General features: G+C 38.6%; 1 protein-coding gene and 5 pseudogenes across 3 annotated transcripts in view; 4 read left to right on the forward strand and 2 right to left on the reverse strand.

Annotated features, from left to right (window-relative positions):
* The window catches only part of exoc3l4 (exocyst complex component 3-like 4), a 44,133-nt gene extending 42,488 nt beyond the window's left edge, over positions 1-1,645 (forward strand). For all 3 annotated transcript variants that reach the window (XM_041812959.1, XM_041812960.1, XM_041812961.1), the window contains exon 14: positions 83-1,645. In XM_041812959.1, the coding sequence (XP_041668893.1) occupies positions 83-302 (220 nt within the window). In that variant the 3' untranslated portion in view covers positions 303-1,645. The remainder of the gene's footprint in view (positions 1-82) is intronic.
* Positions 1,646-5,263: 3,618 nt separating this feature from the next.
* On the forward strand, positions 5,264-5,467 carry LOC121526811 (annotated as a pseudogene).
* A 734-nt stretch (positions 5,468-6,201) lies between these two features.
* On the reverse strand, positions 6,202-6,405 carry LOC121526803 (annotated as a pseudogene).
* A 957-nt stretch (positions 6,406-7,362) lies between these two features.
* Positions 7,363-7,562, forward strand: LOC121526813 (annotated as a pseudogene).
* A 1,028-nt stretch (positions 7,563-8,590) lies between these two features.
* On the reverse strand, positions 8,591-8,789 carry LOC121526807 (annotated as a pseudogene).
* A 3,141-nt stretch (positions 8,790-11,930) lies between these two features.
* On the forward strand, positions 11,931-12,130 carry LOC121526805 (annotated as a pseudogene).
* The last annotated feature ends 1,076 nt before the right edge of the window (positions 12,131-13,206 follow it).

Genomic DNA, 13,206 nt, shown 5'->3' on the forward strand with positions numbered 1-13,206 from the left:
TAGTTGTATATACAGCAGTCTTTCCTCGGAGTCTGCATTAAATATCTGTTCATCTTTGTGTTTTCTTCCTCTCCTCCTGCAGTAAGAAGCACCTGGTGGCTGTTCTGTATTTCAGAGGCATGATGAGAGGCCGAGAGCACCAGCTGATCTTGCAGAGATTCTCAGAGCTGAAGAAGAAAGTGGACAGCCCTGCATGCAACAAGGACAGGGTTTTATTCAGTGACATGCAGGTCACTGTAAACACAGACTGTCTGTCTAATCTGCCTTTCTCCTGCCTCAACTTCCTGCTGCCTGTCAACTAGAGCAACGAGCTGAGAAGAACTTTTCAAGCTCAAGATTAAACTCACTGTTTGTCTCTGGTGGTTTGACACAATTCAACTGACTCGCAGACATCTAAACTTTATTTATCTTTACTTTTGCACTGGAGCTGCAAAGCTTAGTCGACTCATTGCAAGGCGGATAAAACTAAACAACACACTATTTTAGCATCAGCTGATGATTGTAGACATTTTTATGAGTAAAAAGCAACAAAAAACAAGCTCTAGCTTCTTGAGCAAGAGTTTGCTGTTGTTCATGAAGTAAATGCAGTCTCTTGGGGCTTTAGAGTTTGGTTTGGGATAACACTAGAGCTTTGAAAATGTCCACAGGTGCTTGTGTTTAAACCTGGTACGAGTCATTTTGACATTTAGGTTTAAGGATTATCCAGGTGCTATTCAAAATACCTTGCTAACAGCAATAACTCTCATGTAAAGTCTCCAAACCAACAACAGGGCTCGTAAAAACCATTTGAACGAACCAATGGACTTTTAATAGCCTCAAAAATGAATTGAAGCTTTTATCTCTTTCTCTCACTATGACAACCTGTAACATACTGGATGGAGATCGGTTATCAAGCAAGACAAGGAGTTTTCTCATAGGTAAGCATATGGTGTCAGTGTGGGGTCTTCTCTTAGGATATAATGACCAAAACATTTGTATATGTAAATATAGAGATATAACAGCTTATCTTTTAAATAGAGTTTAAATTATGTTGATATTGGCTTGTGTAAAACAGTTTTAGTTTAGTTTGTTGTCTTAAAGATGCATGAACTTGTTCCTCTTCTTTCAAAGCTTGAGTGTGTTGATTTTGGCGCCCCCTGTGGACAAAAGTGGTACAATTTCTTCTAAACTAATAATGACCTGTTCATGATTAAAGAGTAGCTAATGACTCAGGCCACTTTTTCAGATGAAAACCTATATGTACGATATTTACTGGTACTGTTGATCAGTTGGGGTCAAATCTTGACATTTTAGCATGAAATATTTAAATTGTATACTTTTTGTTTAAAATATGTACAGCATCTGCTCTCTGCAGGTTGAAACCGTCTACTGTCACTGAATATTTCTGATAAATGTCTCCTGGCTGATCTCATGCTTGGTGATGTATGTGGTGCCAACTTTTGTCACCACAGAGTTAACAGCTCCACTAATCAGAGATCTCTCTTTGACATTGTTGGGTTGTGGGTAATGTGGCGCTGTTGCCTGAGATTGTGAATAAACTGTATTTCTTAAAAGAAGTTAGATAATATACTTGCTTGTGTCTTCTGCATTGTCATCTGTCTTCATTTCCCCATTTAAACCGTCATTTTGTGGAAAAATGACCTCACTGGTGGTGGCAAAACTGGACCTCCTGTTTCTACAACGGTTATACTGTTATTGAAAATCTATCTGCCAAAGAACATCTAAAAGTAGGTGGCTGTTTCTGTAATTGCCTTGTATGGCACCTACCTGCTCAAGCAGTGCCAAGCATTCAGAATTTAGACATAATCAAGCTGGTTCCTCTTTCAATGAAAAAGGCACTTCATGAGGACTATTTACTATTACTATTGTTACTATTGCCATTTTTGTTAAATGAAAAAATGACATGATGACACCTCAGCACTACCAGCAATGTTTCACCAACCTTATCAATGCTTATTGTGCAGGGATTTCTTCCTTAGCTGACAGTGAGGGTCCCAAGGGCTTTGCCCTTCCACCTTCATGTGACGTGCAACTCATCTAATGGTTGCAGTGTCAGGAGTACTACCTGTACGTGGATCTTTCATTTGTAGGTGTTTACATGTGATTAGTTTAAGGGTGTTGGGGTGCAAACCCTGAACCCCAAGGCTCCGGAAGAAAGGGATGCCAACCCTCCTCCAGCTGCATTAGCAACGTTGCCAGGCAACCAGAGCAGTTGGCAGCAAGAAAGATGCACTCCTGAGTTAAATCTTGGACTTGTAGTGTTTTTCATAATTAAGTTGACAACATATGCTGAAACTTATGAGAGCAAAGAAGATGGTTGGTCCAGGAAACCTTTGAGAGGAAGAATGGGAAATTTCCATCAAGAAAAGACCCAAAAGGTGAAAAAGAAAACCTCAGTTTCAACTACAACTCCTGGCTAGCATAAAAGCTAACAATAACTGCTAGTAACTACCACGGAACACTGCCTGATCAACAGGAGACTACTGAATTCTACCAGATGAGATAGCATGGGGCACCGTGTATGAACACAGCTGCCCAGCGCTCTGTCACTACCAGCAAAACACAGCCCTACACTTACACCAGAATTGATGGTGTGCCCACGGAGTTTACATCTTTCCTGACGGAGACTCAAAGACTGAAAGAAGGAAGATGCGGAGCAGCACGATGCCTACAGCCAGTGGGGAGGAGGAAGAGACGGCATTGTGCGAGAGGGCGGAAGTGGGGCAAACGAGCTGGGCTGCAGGCTAGGCTAAGAGCGGCCCCACACGAACCTGTCATACCAAGCTTCTTTCTCTCAGGTGCCCACTCCCTCACCAGCAGGGTGGATGATGTGAGGAGGATTTCTAACCACCGCTTGAACGACTGTTTGCTGCTACAGAGTAGAATGCCAAATGTAATTTTGTTGTTTTTACAATGCAATGACAATAAACGACTATCTATCTATCTATCTATCTATCTATCTATCTATCCTAACCTTGGATGCTGCCATCGAATCTATGTCTGTAAATGTTGAGAGCATGCAAGTGTAGAGCAATCCACCTACCTCAATCGGTCCAACTCCATCAATCTGCTGACTGCGAGGCAGACATTTCCTGAAACAATCCCATATTTATGGAAAACTTTTTCAAAACGAAATGTAAATATAACGTTTTCGACTCTGTGTGGACAAGGCCTGAGATCAACTGCAGACTTTGACTCATACATGGGGGGATGGGTTTGCCAAGCGTGCAGACAAAAGCCAGAGTCTCTCTGTCCTTGGTTCTCTCAGTCTTACTATACTCTTGTGAGGCCTGGATGCTTACAAATGGCCAGAGGCACCAGCTGGACTTCTTCATAGAAACTTCTCTTTGCCACATTTTTGGATATCGTTGGCAAGGCTTGGTATTAAATGGGTTTAGCTGCTTGATACTGGAATGGCAGCCACACTTTCAAGGGCACCTGGCACGCTTTCCCAGGCCTAATCCAGCTCGAGGCATACTGGGTGTGCAGGTCCCATTGGGCTGGTCCAGACGCCGGGGTTGGTCTAGTGCGTCATGAAGGGGCCAGCTTGAAAGACACCTGGAGAGATGGGGCATGGGCCTGGCACAGGCCTGGACATTGGCCATCAGGAGGCCAGAGCAAGGTTGATGCACCAAAGTGCCGAACCAGCGTATGCTCCCATACCTGACCTGAATGCCTCATAATTCAGAAAGAAGACAGTTTAAAAGGCTTTTCTTGATAAGGGCTGTGAGAGATCCCAGAATGCTTTACAAGTAGTGAACAGTGTGACTTTCACAGCGTAAAGCAAGCGTTGAGGTTTTTGTTGTAAAGACTTATAAATTCAAAGCAAGAGATGAGCTGTCGTGGTGGGTAGAGCTGAGAAGTAGGTTTCTACTTGAGTTGGAAATGTCTGGTAGGGCCACAACGGGAGGGGATGGAGTCACACTTCATGCTTGGTTGATAGAACATACAGCTGATTACAGAGCGTATCCATGGTCCATCACAAGTAAGCAGCAGAAAACATAAATGAGATACAGCAACAGAACAGCAGTTTGCAGTGGCAGTTCATACTCTCATACATATCAGCTTTTATGTAATGTAATATTTCCATAGCAATAATAAACACTTCACTCCTGTAGCAGTCACAGCAGATCTGCCGTCAAGACACAGACTGTTACGGTTACTCTGGCTTCAGAAACTGCTGAAATATTTGAGGTAATAAAGTATTCCACTAATGATATACATAGGAATTACTTTTTTATTTATGTAAATATTCAGAATCAAAATTCCTACCGTTAAAAGTAAAGCCATGATCACTGATGTCTCCTCTAACACACATAAGCACCTCAAACTGACTAATGAAGAGTTTTATGTATTAAACTGTTTCCAGCAGGGTAAGGTCTCATTTCTGGGAAAGAAAATATTTCACAAACTAATCTGGATTAAGTTCAATGTCTAGGGGGGAAAAAAGAGATTGTGAAACCGTGTGGTGAGGGATTGAAATGGAAAGCAGATTTTAGAGTTAAAGTGTTTCATCTCAACAGAAATGTTTCGCAAAGGAATCAGACTTTTTATGTTGGACCTCAGTTTGAGTTTTAAGGGTCAAACACTTTAATGAAAGCTGTAAAACTCTGAAACTCTGCTGCTAAAGACATAAATGTGTCCTGTGTTCTTAAGCAAGGAACTGGAGCAAGCAAAGAACATGACACTTTTGTTATGAAACCTTTGTGTAATTTTCCATGCAAATACCCGACTCCATGTAACACTGAGCAAGCAAAGCTGTAGTTGATTTTCTTTGCACATTTTGTTTTTAATGTTCTTATTCTGTGATTGTAAGGCTGATATCAACTGTAAGAGCAAAGATTTTATTATCTCAGGATGGTTTAATCACAAGTTTAACTTTTAAATTTAAAAAACGATGATCCCTGAAAGTACAGTCTTAGTTTGTTCTGGAGGTTTCTCACCTTCTTATGTCTGGAGATGAGAACCTTTACTGATGGTGAACTCCCAAATGGCACTCTAACAATCAAAGACAAATGAACACCATAATTTAAGATCTATATACTTAAAAACTCTTGGTGATATTCTGTTGCAAATTGAACCCTGTGCAATGATTACTACACATTTCCAGTGTGTTAATTTGCAGCACATTGAGGTATAAAAAGGAAAAAGCGGAATATTTTGCCAATCTCAAGAAGAGTGTCTTACAAAGGTTCAGGAGTCAACCATGAGTAAGAGTCCTCCTCTCCATACATGAGATCCTGAGAAACCTCCAGAACAAACCAAGACTATACTTTCAGGGATCATTTCTTTAGTTGCTGACTTGAGAAATGTGTTTCTAAAGAGTTTGGTCTTGCTGTCCATGATGAAGAGTTCAGATGTTTCTTTCAGAGCAGGAAACTGGTGGAAGACTTTTTTTGTTTTCTGCTGTTGAAGATTGTTCAGAGTTTCTCAGAGGCTCTGATGGAGGAAACATGGTGTGAGTAGACATTTCGGGTTACAAAAGTAAACCTTACTTTAGTACCTTAATGTAGAACAAAACAGAGCCATTTTCTGGACATCAACCCATGTCTTTTGCATTTTTGAAATTGTTTGATTCATGGTGACATATATTTGCTCTGAGTGAGTGAGGTGTCTCACCTTGTTAAAGCTCGTCTGCACAGGTATTTAAATAGATGAGGCTTTGTTCTTTGTCTTCTTGTTCTTCTTATTTTCTGACGTGTAGACAGAAGATGATGAATTGTCTTTTCTCTCCTGGGCAGTAACTGGTTTCTTTGGCCTTCCTGCATAGAACACATTAAATGGTAATACTTCTCAATAGAAGGAGTCTGATGACATATTCCCATTATACAGAAACATAAATGCAATAAAAATATTTTGAAGGTTGGATGTAACGTCAGAGATAAAGCTGAAAAAGAAATCCCACTCCTTAGTCAAACTCCCAAAGGATTTTATCCCTTGGCTTTCAAAGGTTTCATAATTATGGGTAACATCTTTTATCAGCAAAAAACGATAACCGTATGCTTTCCATGATAAGAAATCAAAGTTTTCTCTGTTACGGATAAGAATAGCTGAAACCAAGTAAGATGAGATTAGATCAACTAGGAATTTTACTATACAACGAAAAAGGGGCTTTAGGGCTCCTTATTTAATAGAAGAAGCCACCAACACTTGTTATTTGTAGAGACTGATATGGTTTAGTCTTTTACTACAAAAAGATTGTCCACTCAGATCATGTTTCGTTCATCAGAGTCTCTGAGAAACTCTGAACAATCGTCAACAGTGGAGAAGAAACAAAGTCTTCCACCAGTTTCCTGCTCTGAAGGAAACATCTGAACTCTTCATCATGGACAGTGAGACCAAACTCTTTAGAAACACATTTCTCAAGTCAACAACTAAAGAAATGATCCCTGAAAGTATAGTCTTGGTTTGTTCTGGATGTTTCTCAGGATCTCATGTATGGAGAGGAGGACTTTTACTTATGGTCAGATCCTCTGTTACTTCTTTAGACACCATTTGTCCCAATAGACAGTTTTACCTCTACTTCTCACAAAAAATTTTACTTCAGAGGAGCGTGTTTCAATTGTTTTTAGGACCATAAAGTGAGTCATAGAGCTGTTTATAAAGGGTTGGGAATTTGCTGGGAAAAAGAGAGCTGTGCCAAAAAAGTCTATTAAGTGTAGAAGCCTAAAGTAGCTTCTGGAATGATGCCCTTTAAAACATGTTTGTCTTGTCCTCTTTGGTTCTCTGGTCAAAGATTTTGTTTCATTTAAGGTCCAGACTTGAACATTTATTTTAAACAGATTGAGTGGTAGAGAATGTTAGTGCATTTAGATAATGACCTTGAACTAATACATAGGTTCTCAAAGTGCGGCCCGCAAGCCAATGATGGCCCGCAGAAACATTTCTGGTGGCCTGCAATTGTTAAGACAGGAAGCAAGGCACACTGAGACTGACTGTTTGTTCTAAATAAGTTTTTACATATATTTTGAAATGGACGGCAGACAGGACTGTTATATCCCAAATTTGACTGTAGAGGACAGAAAACGCCAGGGATATTGTGTGCATTACAATGTTTCTCAAGGTTTTCTCAAGTTTTGTCAGGTTTAGCCTCATTTATTAATTAAAATGTGTTTATTGCACATTACTGGATGCAGACCAATAAATGTAAACTGTAGAGATGCAACCTGGTCATTAAAATGATTACAAAGGGGATTTTTTTGTTTTTTTCCTTTTTTTTTCCTTCATCAGCCCTCAGTCCAATGTTGGGTTTCTAAATTGGCCCTCAGCTATCAAAACTTCGAGAACACCTGAACTAATAGAACCATCAGTAAGAGTTCTCCTCTCCAGACATGAGAATCTGAGAAACATCCAGAACAAATCAAGACTATACTTTCAGGGATCATTTCTTTAGTTGCTGACTTGAGAAATGTGTTTCGAAAAGGTTTGGTCTGTCCATGATGAAGAGTTCAGATGTTTCCTACAGAGCAGGAAACCGGTGGAAGACTTTGTTTCTTCTCTGCTGTTGAAGATGGTTCTGAGTTTCTCAGAGACTCTGATGGAAGAAACATGATCTGAGTGAACTTATAGTGGTATATGTAAAAGACAGTTTTCTGTTCTAATTAAAACATCCTTAGCCACTCTTTTCCCTGGATTTCCCTGGAAATGTTGTTCATAGTTTGACAGGGAGAATCTCATGATTCAAAGATGATGTGCCACTAATCGCCCTTTTCTCATTATTTCACCATGAAGTATTTGAAACAGAAAGGTTAAAACATTACGAGCACTGTACATATGAGAATTCAGCAACCTCTGCCTGTGATCTGAGTAGACAACAGCATCTGCTGTAGAAAAAAACACTTATCAATGTGTGAAACTTAAAAAAATCTATTTGTTTTTAATAAATGTGCACCTGAAAGTCCTCTTTTTGGTCAAAAAAGTCAAACAGTGATCTCATTACTCAGTTGGAGCACTTCTTATTCATAACAAAGAAAAGTCTGATTTCTTAATGCAGGAAATATACAGTTTTCATATTCCACTGATAAAAGGTGTTAACCAGGATTTTGAAACCCCAGAGATAAAATCCTCAGGGAGTTTGACTTAGAAGTGGGATTTCTTTTTCAGCTTTATCTCTGACTCAGTTATAGATCCAACATTCCAAGTCTTTTTGTTTCATTTTTGTTATAATGTAATGGAGATGTGTCATCGGACTGCTCATGTTTAACAAGAAATAATTCCACTTAAAGTTGTTTATTCACAAAGGTCAAGAAACTCATTATTGCACAAGAGAGTAGAGGAAGACAAGTCTTCATCTTTTGTCTACTCCAGACAGAAAAAAGAACATTTAGGCACCCAACAGGGTCTCATCAGTAAAAACACCTGTGCAGGTGAACTAGAGCAAGGTGACAGAATTCACTTGTGCAGGCAGATTTGAGGCCAAGAAATCACAAAAACATTTTTGATGCAGAAAGTTAATCATCTTCCCAAAATAGAAGAAAGATGTATTTAGCAGAAAAACTGAGCTTCATTACAGGCTGTAATTGTTCCAAATGAGGAGATTGGTGGTTGTGGTAAGTTTGTACAGGAAAGTGTAACCTTTAAACCCAAGATGTCCACTCAGATCATGTTTCCGCCATCAGAGTCTCAGAAAAACTCTGAACAATCTTCAACAGTGGAGAAAAAGTCTTCCACCAGTTTCCTGCTCTGAAGGAAACATCACAACTCTTCATCATGGACAGCGAGACCAAACTCTTTAGAAACACATTTCTCAAGTCAACAACTAAAGAAATGATCCCTGAAAGAATAGTCTTGGTTTATTTTGGATGTTTCTCACCTTCTTGTGTCTGAAGATGACAACTTTAGCTCATGGTTGACTTTTGAAGTTCAACAACACTCCTCCTGCAATGAGAGAGAAATCCACATTTTACTTTGATCAGAAGACACAAACAAACTAACTTGGTGTTTCACTACAGTGATGTTAATGGTTTCAAATTCATAGATAAACTTCACTGAAGCAGCTTCTCGCACGATATTACAGTAAAACTGTTGAATGTTTAGTGGTGACTTTTTAGTTGTTCATCCATATGTGCAGCAGGTTAGTGAAACACTGTACCAAAAACATGAGGTACAAATAGTTTAAAGACCAGGATGTTGGTTAAACCACAGTCTGAGAAAGTACTGGGGCGGCTTACATTGACACATGTTTGCATTTGCACCTGCAGTATACGTGCACTTCCTATGTGAACTTGAGTTTATAATGCAAAAGTGATAATGCACAAGGTTTCAGAGGAACATGCAGTGTTTACAGTCAGGAAATGTATCTCACTTTTAGGCAGTATAACTGTGTTAAAAATGCTTCAATAGTTTTAAAATCACCAGACATTTCAAAAAAATATCACAGAATAAATCAGAGGGCCTTTATTAATAAAACTTGTACACGAAAACTCCAGCCTTTCACAGCATCCTGAAAAGCTGTTTACATTTCCAACCTCAGACCTGCTGCAGAAACTACAAATAAATTTGAACCAACTAGTTTCACTTCCTTTGAAATCAGCAAAATCTAAAGTGAGACAAGACTCAGATTTATTTTGTTCTACTTTGGCCATCGGCTCATGAACTTAAATCATTCCTTCAGTCACTCATACGGTGCAACAAATGAGTAATAAACGGAGCAAAATCTCCCAAATACTCTTCAAGATAATAAATCTGACAGGGGTACACTTTATCATCTGTGGTTTCAATAATTAGATTTTAGGTGAGCTACAAAACATAAAATGAGGATATATGGCAGAAACCACAAAAATAAAGATTAATAAATAGATAAAATACATAAGAAAAATGAAAAACTAAATAAATAATGAAAGAGAAAAAGAAAGAAATTAATTAATTACATATATTAAAAATACATAAAAAAAATTACAGAATATATATTTATATAATTTTTAAAAAACAGTGATAAAAGAAGCAAATGGATGCAAAGCACATTTTAAGAGTAACAGCAAACTCAAGTGTGGCTTTTAGTGTGGCAAACAGCACTTTTACAACCTGCTGACAAACACTGAGCTGTGTTATGTGCTAAAAACATTATGGGGCATATCCCTTCAAATTAAAATAAATTATTCTTGTTAAATAACAGGCCTTTAGCGAGGTGAATGCTTTAAAGAAGCCTGGAAACTGCTTGAAATTAAAAAAATTAAAAAACATGTTCTTCTCAAGAGTAAAGAAATAAACTAGCTGAGCTAATATGTATAGTTGTCAATATCAGCAGAAATTATCATATCTGCTGATATGGGTATTTAACTTCTTTAGCTAATGTCTACTGATGCAAGTATCATGCCAGTAAAATCCTGCATCCCTACTTAAATTCATTTTCAGGTACTTAAAAAGAAGATGTCAACGTTTTCAATTTTATGTGCAAACAAAAGAAATTCTGCCATGCATGCATTTTGGGTGGTCAGTCAAATTTCAAGGGTGGCCATGCCCACCCCTGGCCACCCCCTGGATATGCCCAGAATTCCCTTTTTGTTCCTTAAAGACCCTGTAAAGTGAAATCCAAAGTTTTTGTCTCAACACTCTAGAAATGTTGGAATATGGTTGCTGTAAACATGTGAAAACTCTGAGATCTACATGGACTGAATTCTGGATTTAAGCTGTTTCATCTCTTTCCTGGCTTGGTTTCATGTGGGCGGGGCCAAAATGTGGGCTCACAATGTCATGAGCCCACAGTGGAGAGTGACCCCGCCCCTCTAACACTACAATATTGTGGAAGGAAGCAGTCACCTGGAGCAGGGACTTCTGGTTCATTTTGTGTAAAGGAATTCAGTCTTGTACTCTTGTACCGCTCTATAATGTTCATGTTTCATTGCAAAATTATAGTTCTGCATGTTTTGTTTATTGGTTTATGTTTTTAGGGGAAAATATTTTTCCAAGTATGACACCATGAGTGAGGGGGTTAATGCTGCAGACTACGCATGTCCTGAGTGGGCGTGGCTTCAGCACATTCAACACCCATGCCCACACCATCCTGGAGCAGATTTTACTGCCTTATTTTTCGTGATTTGAAGCTTAAAGACCCTGTGAATCTGTATTTAGGTTTGTTGTATGATAGATCACCGTGTTATGAACCCCCAGGTCAAATTTCAGAAAAAGCATCTCCAAGTTTATAAAATTAAGCGTAAATTCCTTTGCACAAAATGAATGAGCTAAATTCAGGATAATTCAGGATACGCGTAGTCTGCAGCATTAACCCCCTCACTCATGGTGTCATACTTGGAAAAATATTTTCCCCTAAAAACATAAACCAATAAACAAAACATGCAGAACTATAACTTTGCAATGAAACATAAACATTATAGAGCGGTACAAGAGTACAAGACTGAATTCCTTTACACAAAATGAACCAGAAGTCCCTGCTCCAGGTGACTGCTTCCGTCCACAATATTGTAGTGTTAGAGGGGCGGGGTCATTCTCTACTGTGGGCTCATGACATCGTGAGTCCACATTTTGGCCCCGCCCACATGAAACCAAGCCAGGAAAGAGATGAAATGGCCTAAATCCAGAATTCAGTCTCATGTCTCAGAGTTTTCACATGTTTACAGCAACCATATTCCAACATTTCTAAAGTGTTAAGACTAAAACTTTGGATTTCACTTTACAGGCTCTTTAATTTTATAAACTCGGAGATGCTTTATGTGACTGAAATTTGACCTGGGAGTTCATTACACAGTAACCTATCATATGACAAACCTAAATACAGATTTATTTTTACTTTAAACGGTCTTTAAGCATCTCTAAAACAGGGAAAGATTTATTTCTATTGACTTCAACATGAAGTTTTTGATTCAGAAAGTCAATGAAAAGGTTGCAGGAGGTGTGAAGAAACTGTGGAGTCAACCATGAGTAGAAGTTGTTGTCTCCAGATATGAGAAGGTGAGAAACATCCAGAACAAACCAAGACTATTCTTTCAGGGATCATTTCTTTAGTTGTTGACTTGAGAAATGTGTTTTGAAAAGGTTTGGTCTCGCTGTCCATGATGAAGAGTTCAGATGTTTCCTTCAGAGCAGGAAACTGGTGGAGGACTTTGTTTGTTCTCCACTGTTGAAGATTGTTCAGAGTTTGAGACTCTGATGGAGGAAACATGATCTGAGTGGACTTAGGAATGTTTATCTAAAAGAAAATTGTTAGCATAAGCTGCACTTATAGTGCTTGTTTGCAGAAGCCATGCTTGGTTTTTGTGTTGTTTATTGAAGTAGGAGTAATCCTTATCCATGACAAATCCTGATCTCTAAATGCTAGAAATATATGGTTTTCATTTTCTGCAGATGAAATGTGTTAACCATGATTTTGAAACCTTTTCTCTTGGTAGGGGTGAAAAGAAGTGTAATTTCATGACTAAATCAGAGAGGATTATTTATCGGTTCACTCCTATTTCTACTTTGCTGAATGTGTGAGTGTTGCTTCTTTACTGTCTTCTCACAATCTGCTCTTTTCCATCATTACACAAAATCCTAAACCTACTTCCCCAAAGTTAATACCTGAAAAAATCCATATTTTTCAGTAATTGGTATATAGAGAAGAGGAATTAAACTGTTGTTTTGGAGAAAAATTGTACCTCTATTCACAGCATTATGATTACAAAAAAGAGAATTCCCCTACGTCTGACAGCAGCCACACTGCCTTATTTCCCCTAAAAGCTCACTTTTCAAAAAGCTATATGTTCATGTTATAACTTGCTCTAGTTCTGTTACTGGTGATGCAAGGCTGGGCAGCAACAGTTCAGATGCTTTCACTTTGCATTCGGCTCCCGGTTAACAGAAGTAATCGCCTGCCAGCAGAGTCAAAATAACCAAGACATCAGTTCTTGGGTCATACTAGAAAGAAAACCCTGGTGGAAAAATGTTGAAGTTTATAAAACATTCATAAAAACACAAACCCCCTGTAAATTCTCGGATACAAGCTTCTTTGCTTATAAATGCAGTTCATGATCCGCATGTAAACACGGCTTCACAAAGCTGCTAGCTTGCCTGATGGCTGTTCATGTCTCTGAGATCTTGGCGACTTTAAAAAAAAATTCTTGGTAGAAGAAAATTAAAAATGACCATCTTAGGCTTCCTCACTACAATCCAAACACCATCTGCTATTGAGTCTTATGTTTCAACCAAACTCAAAAACACAAGCACTATTACTCAGAAGGACAAAATGCTTGACAGTAATCAAGAAGCTAAACT

Source organism: Cheilinus undulatus, linkage group 18 (genome assembly GCF_018320785.1).
Source record: "Cheilinus undulatus linkage group 18, ASM1832078v1, whole genome shotgun sequence".
Taxonomy (NCBI): domain Eukaryota; kingdom Metazoa; phylum Chordata; class Actinopteri; order Labriformes; family Labridae; genus Cheilinus; species Cheilinus undulatus.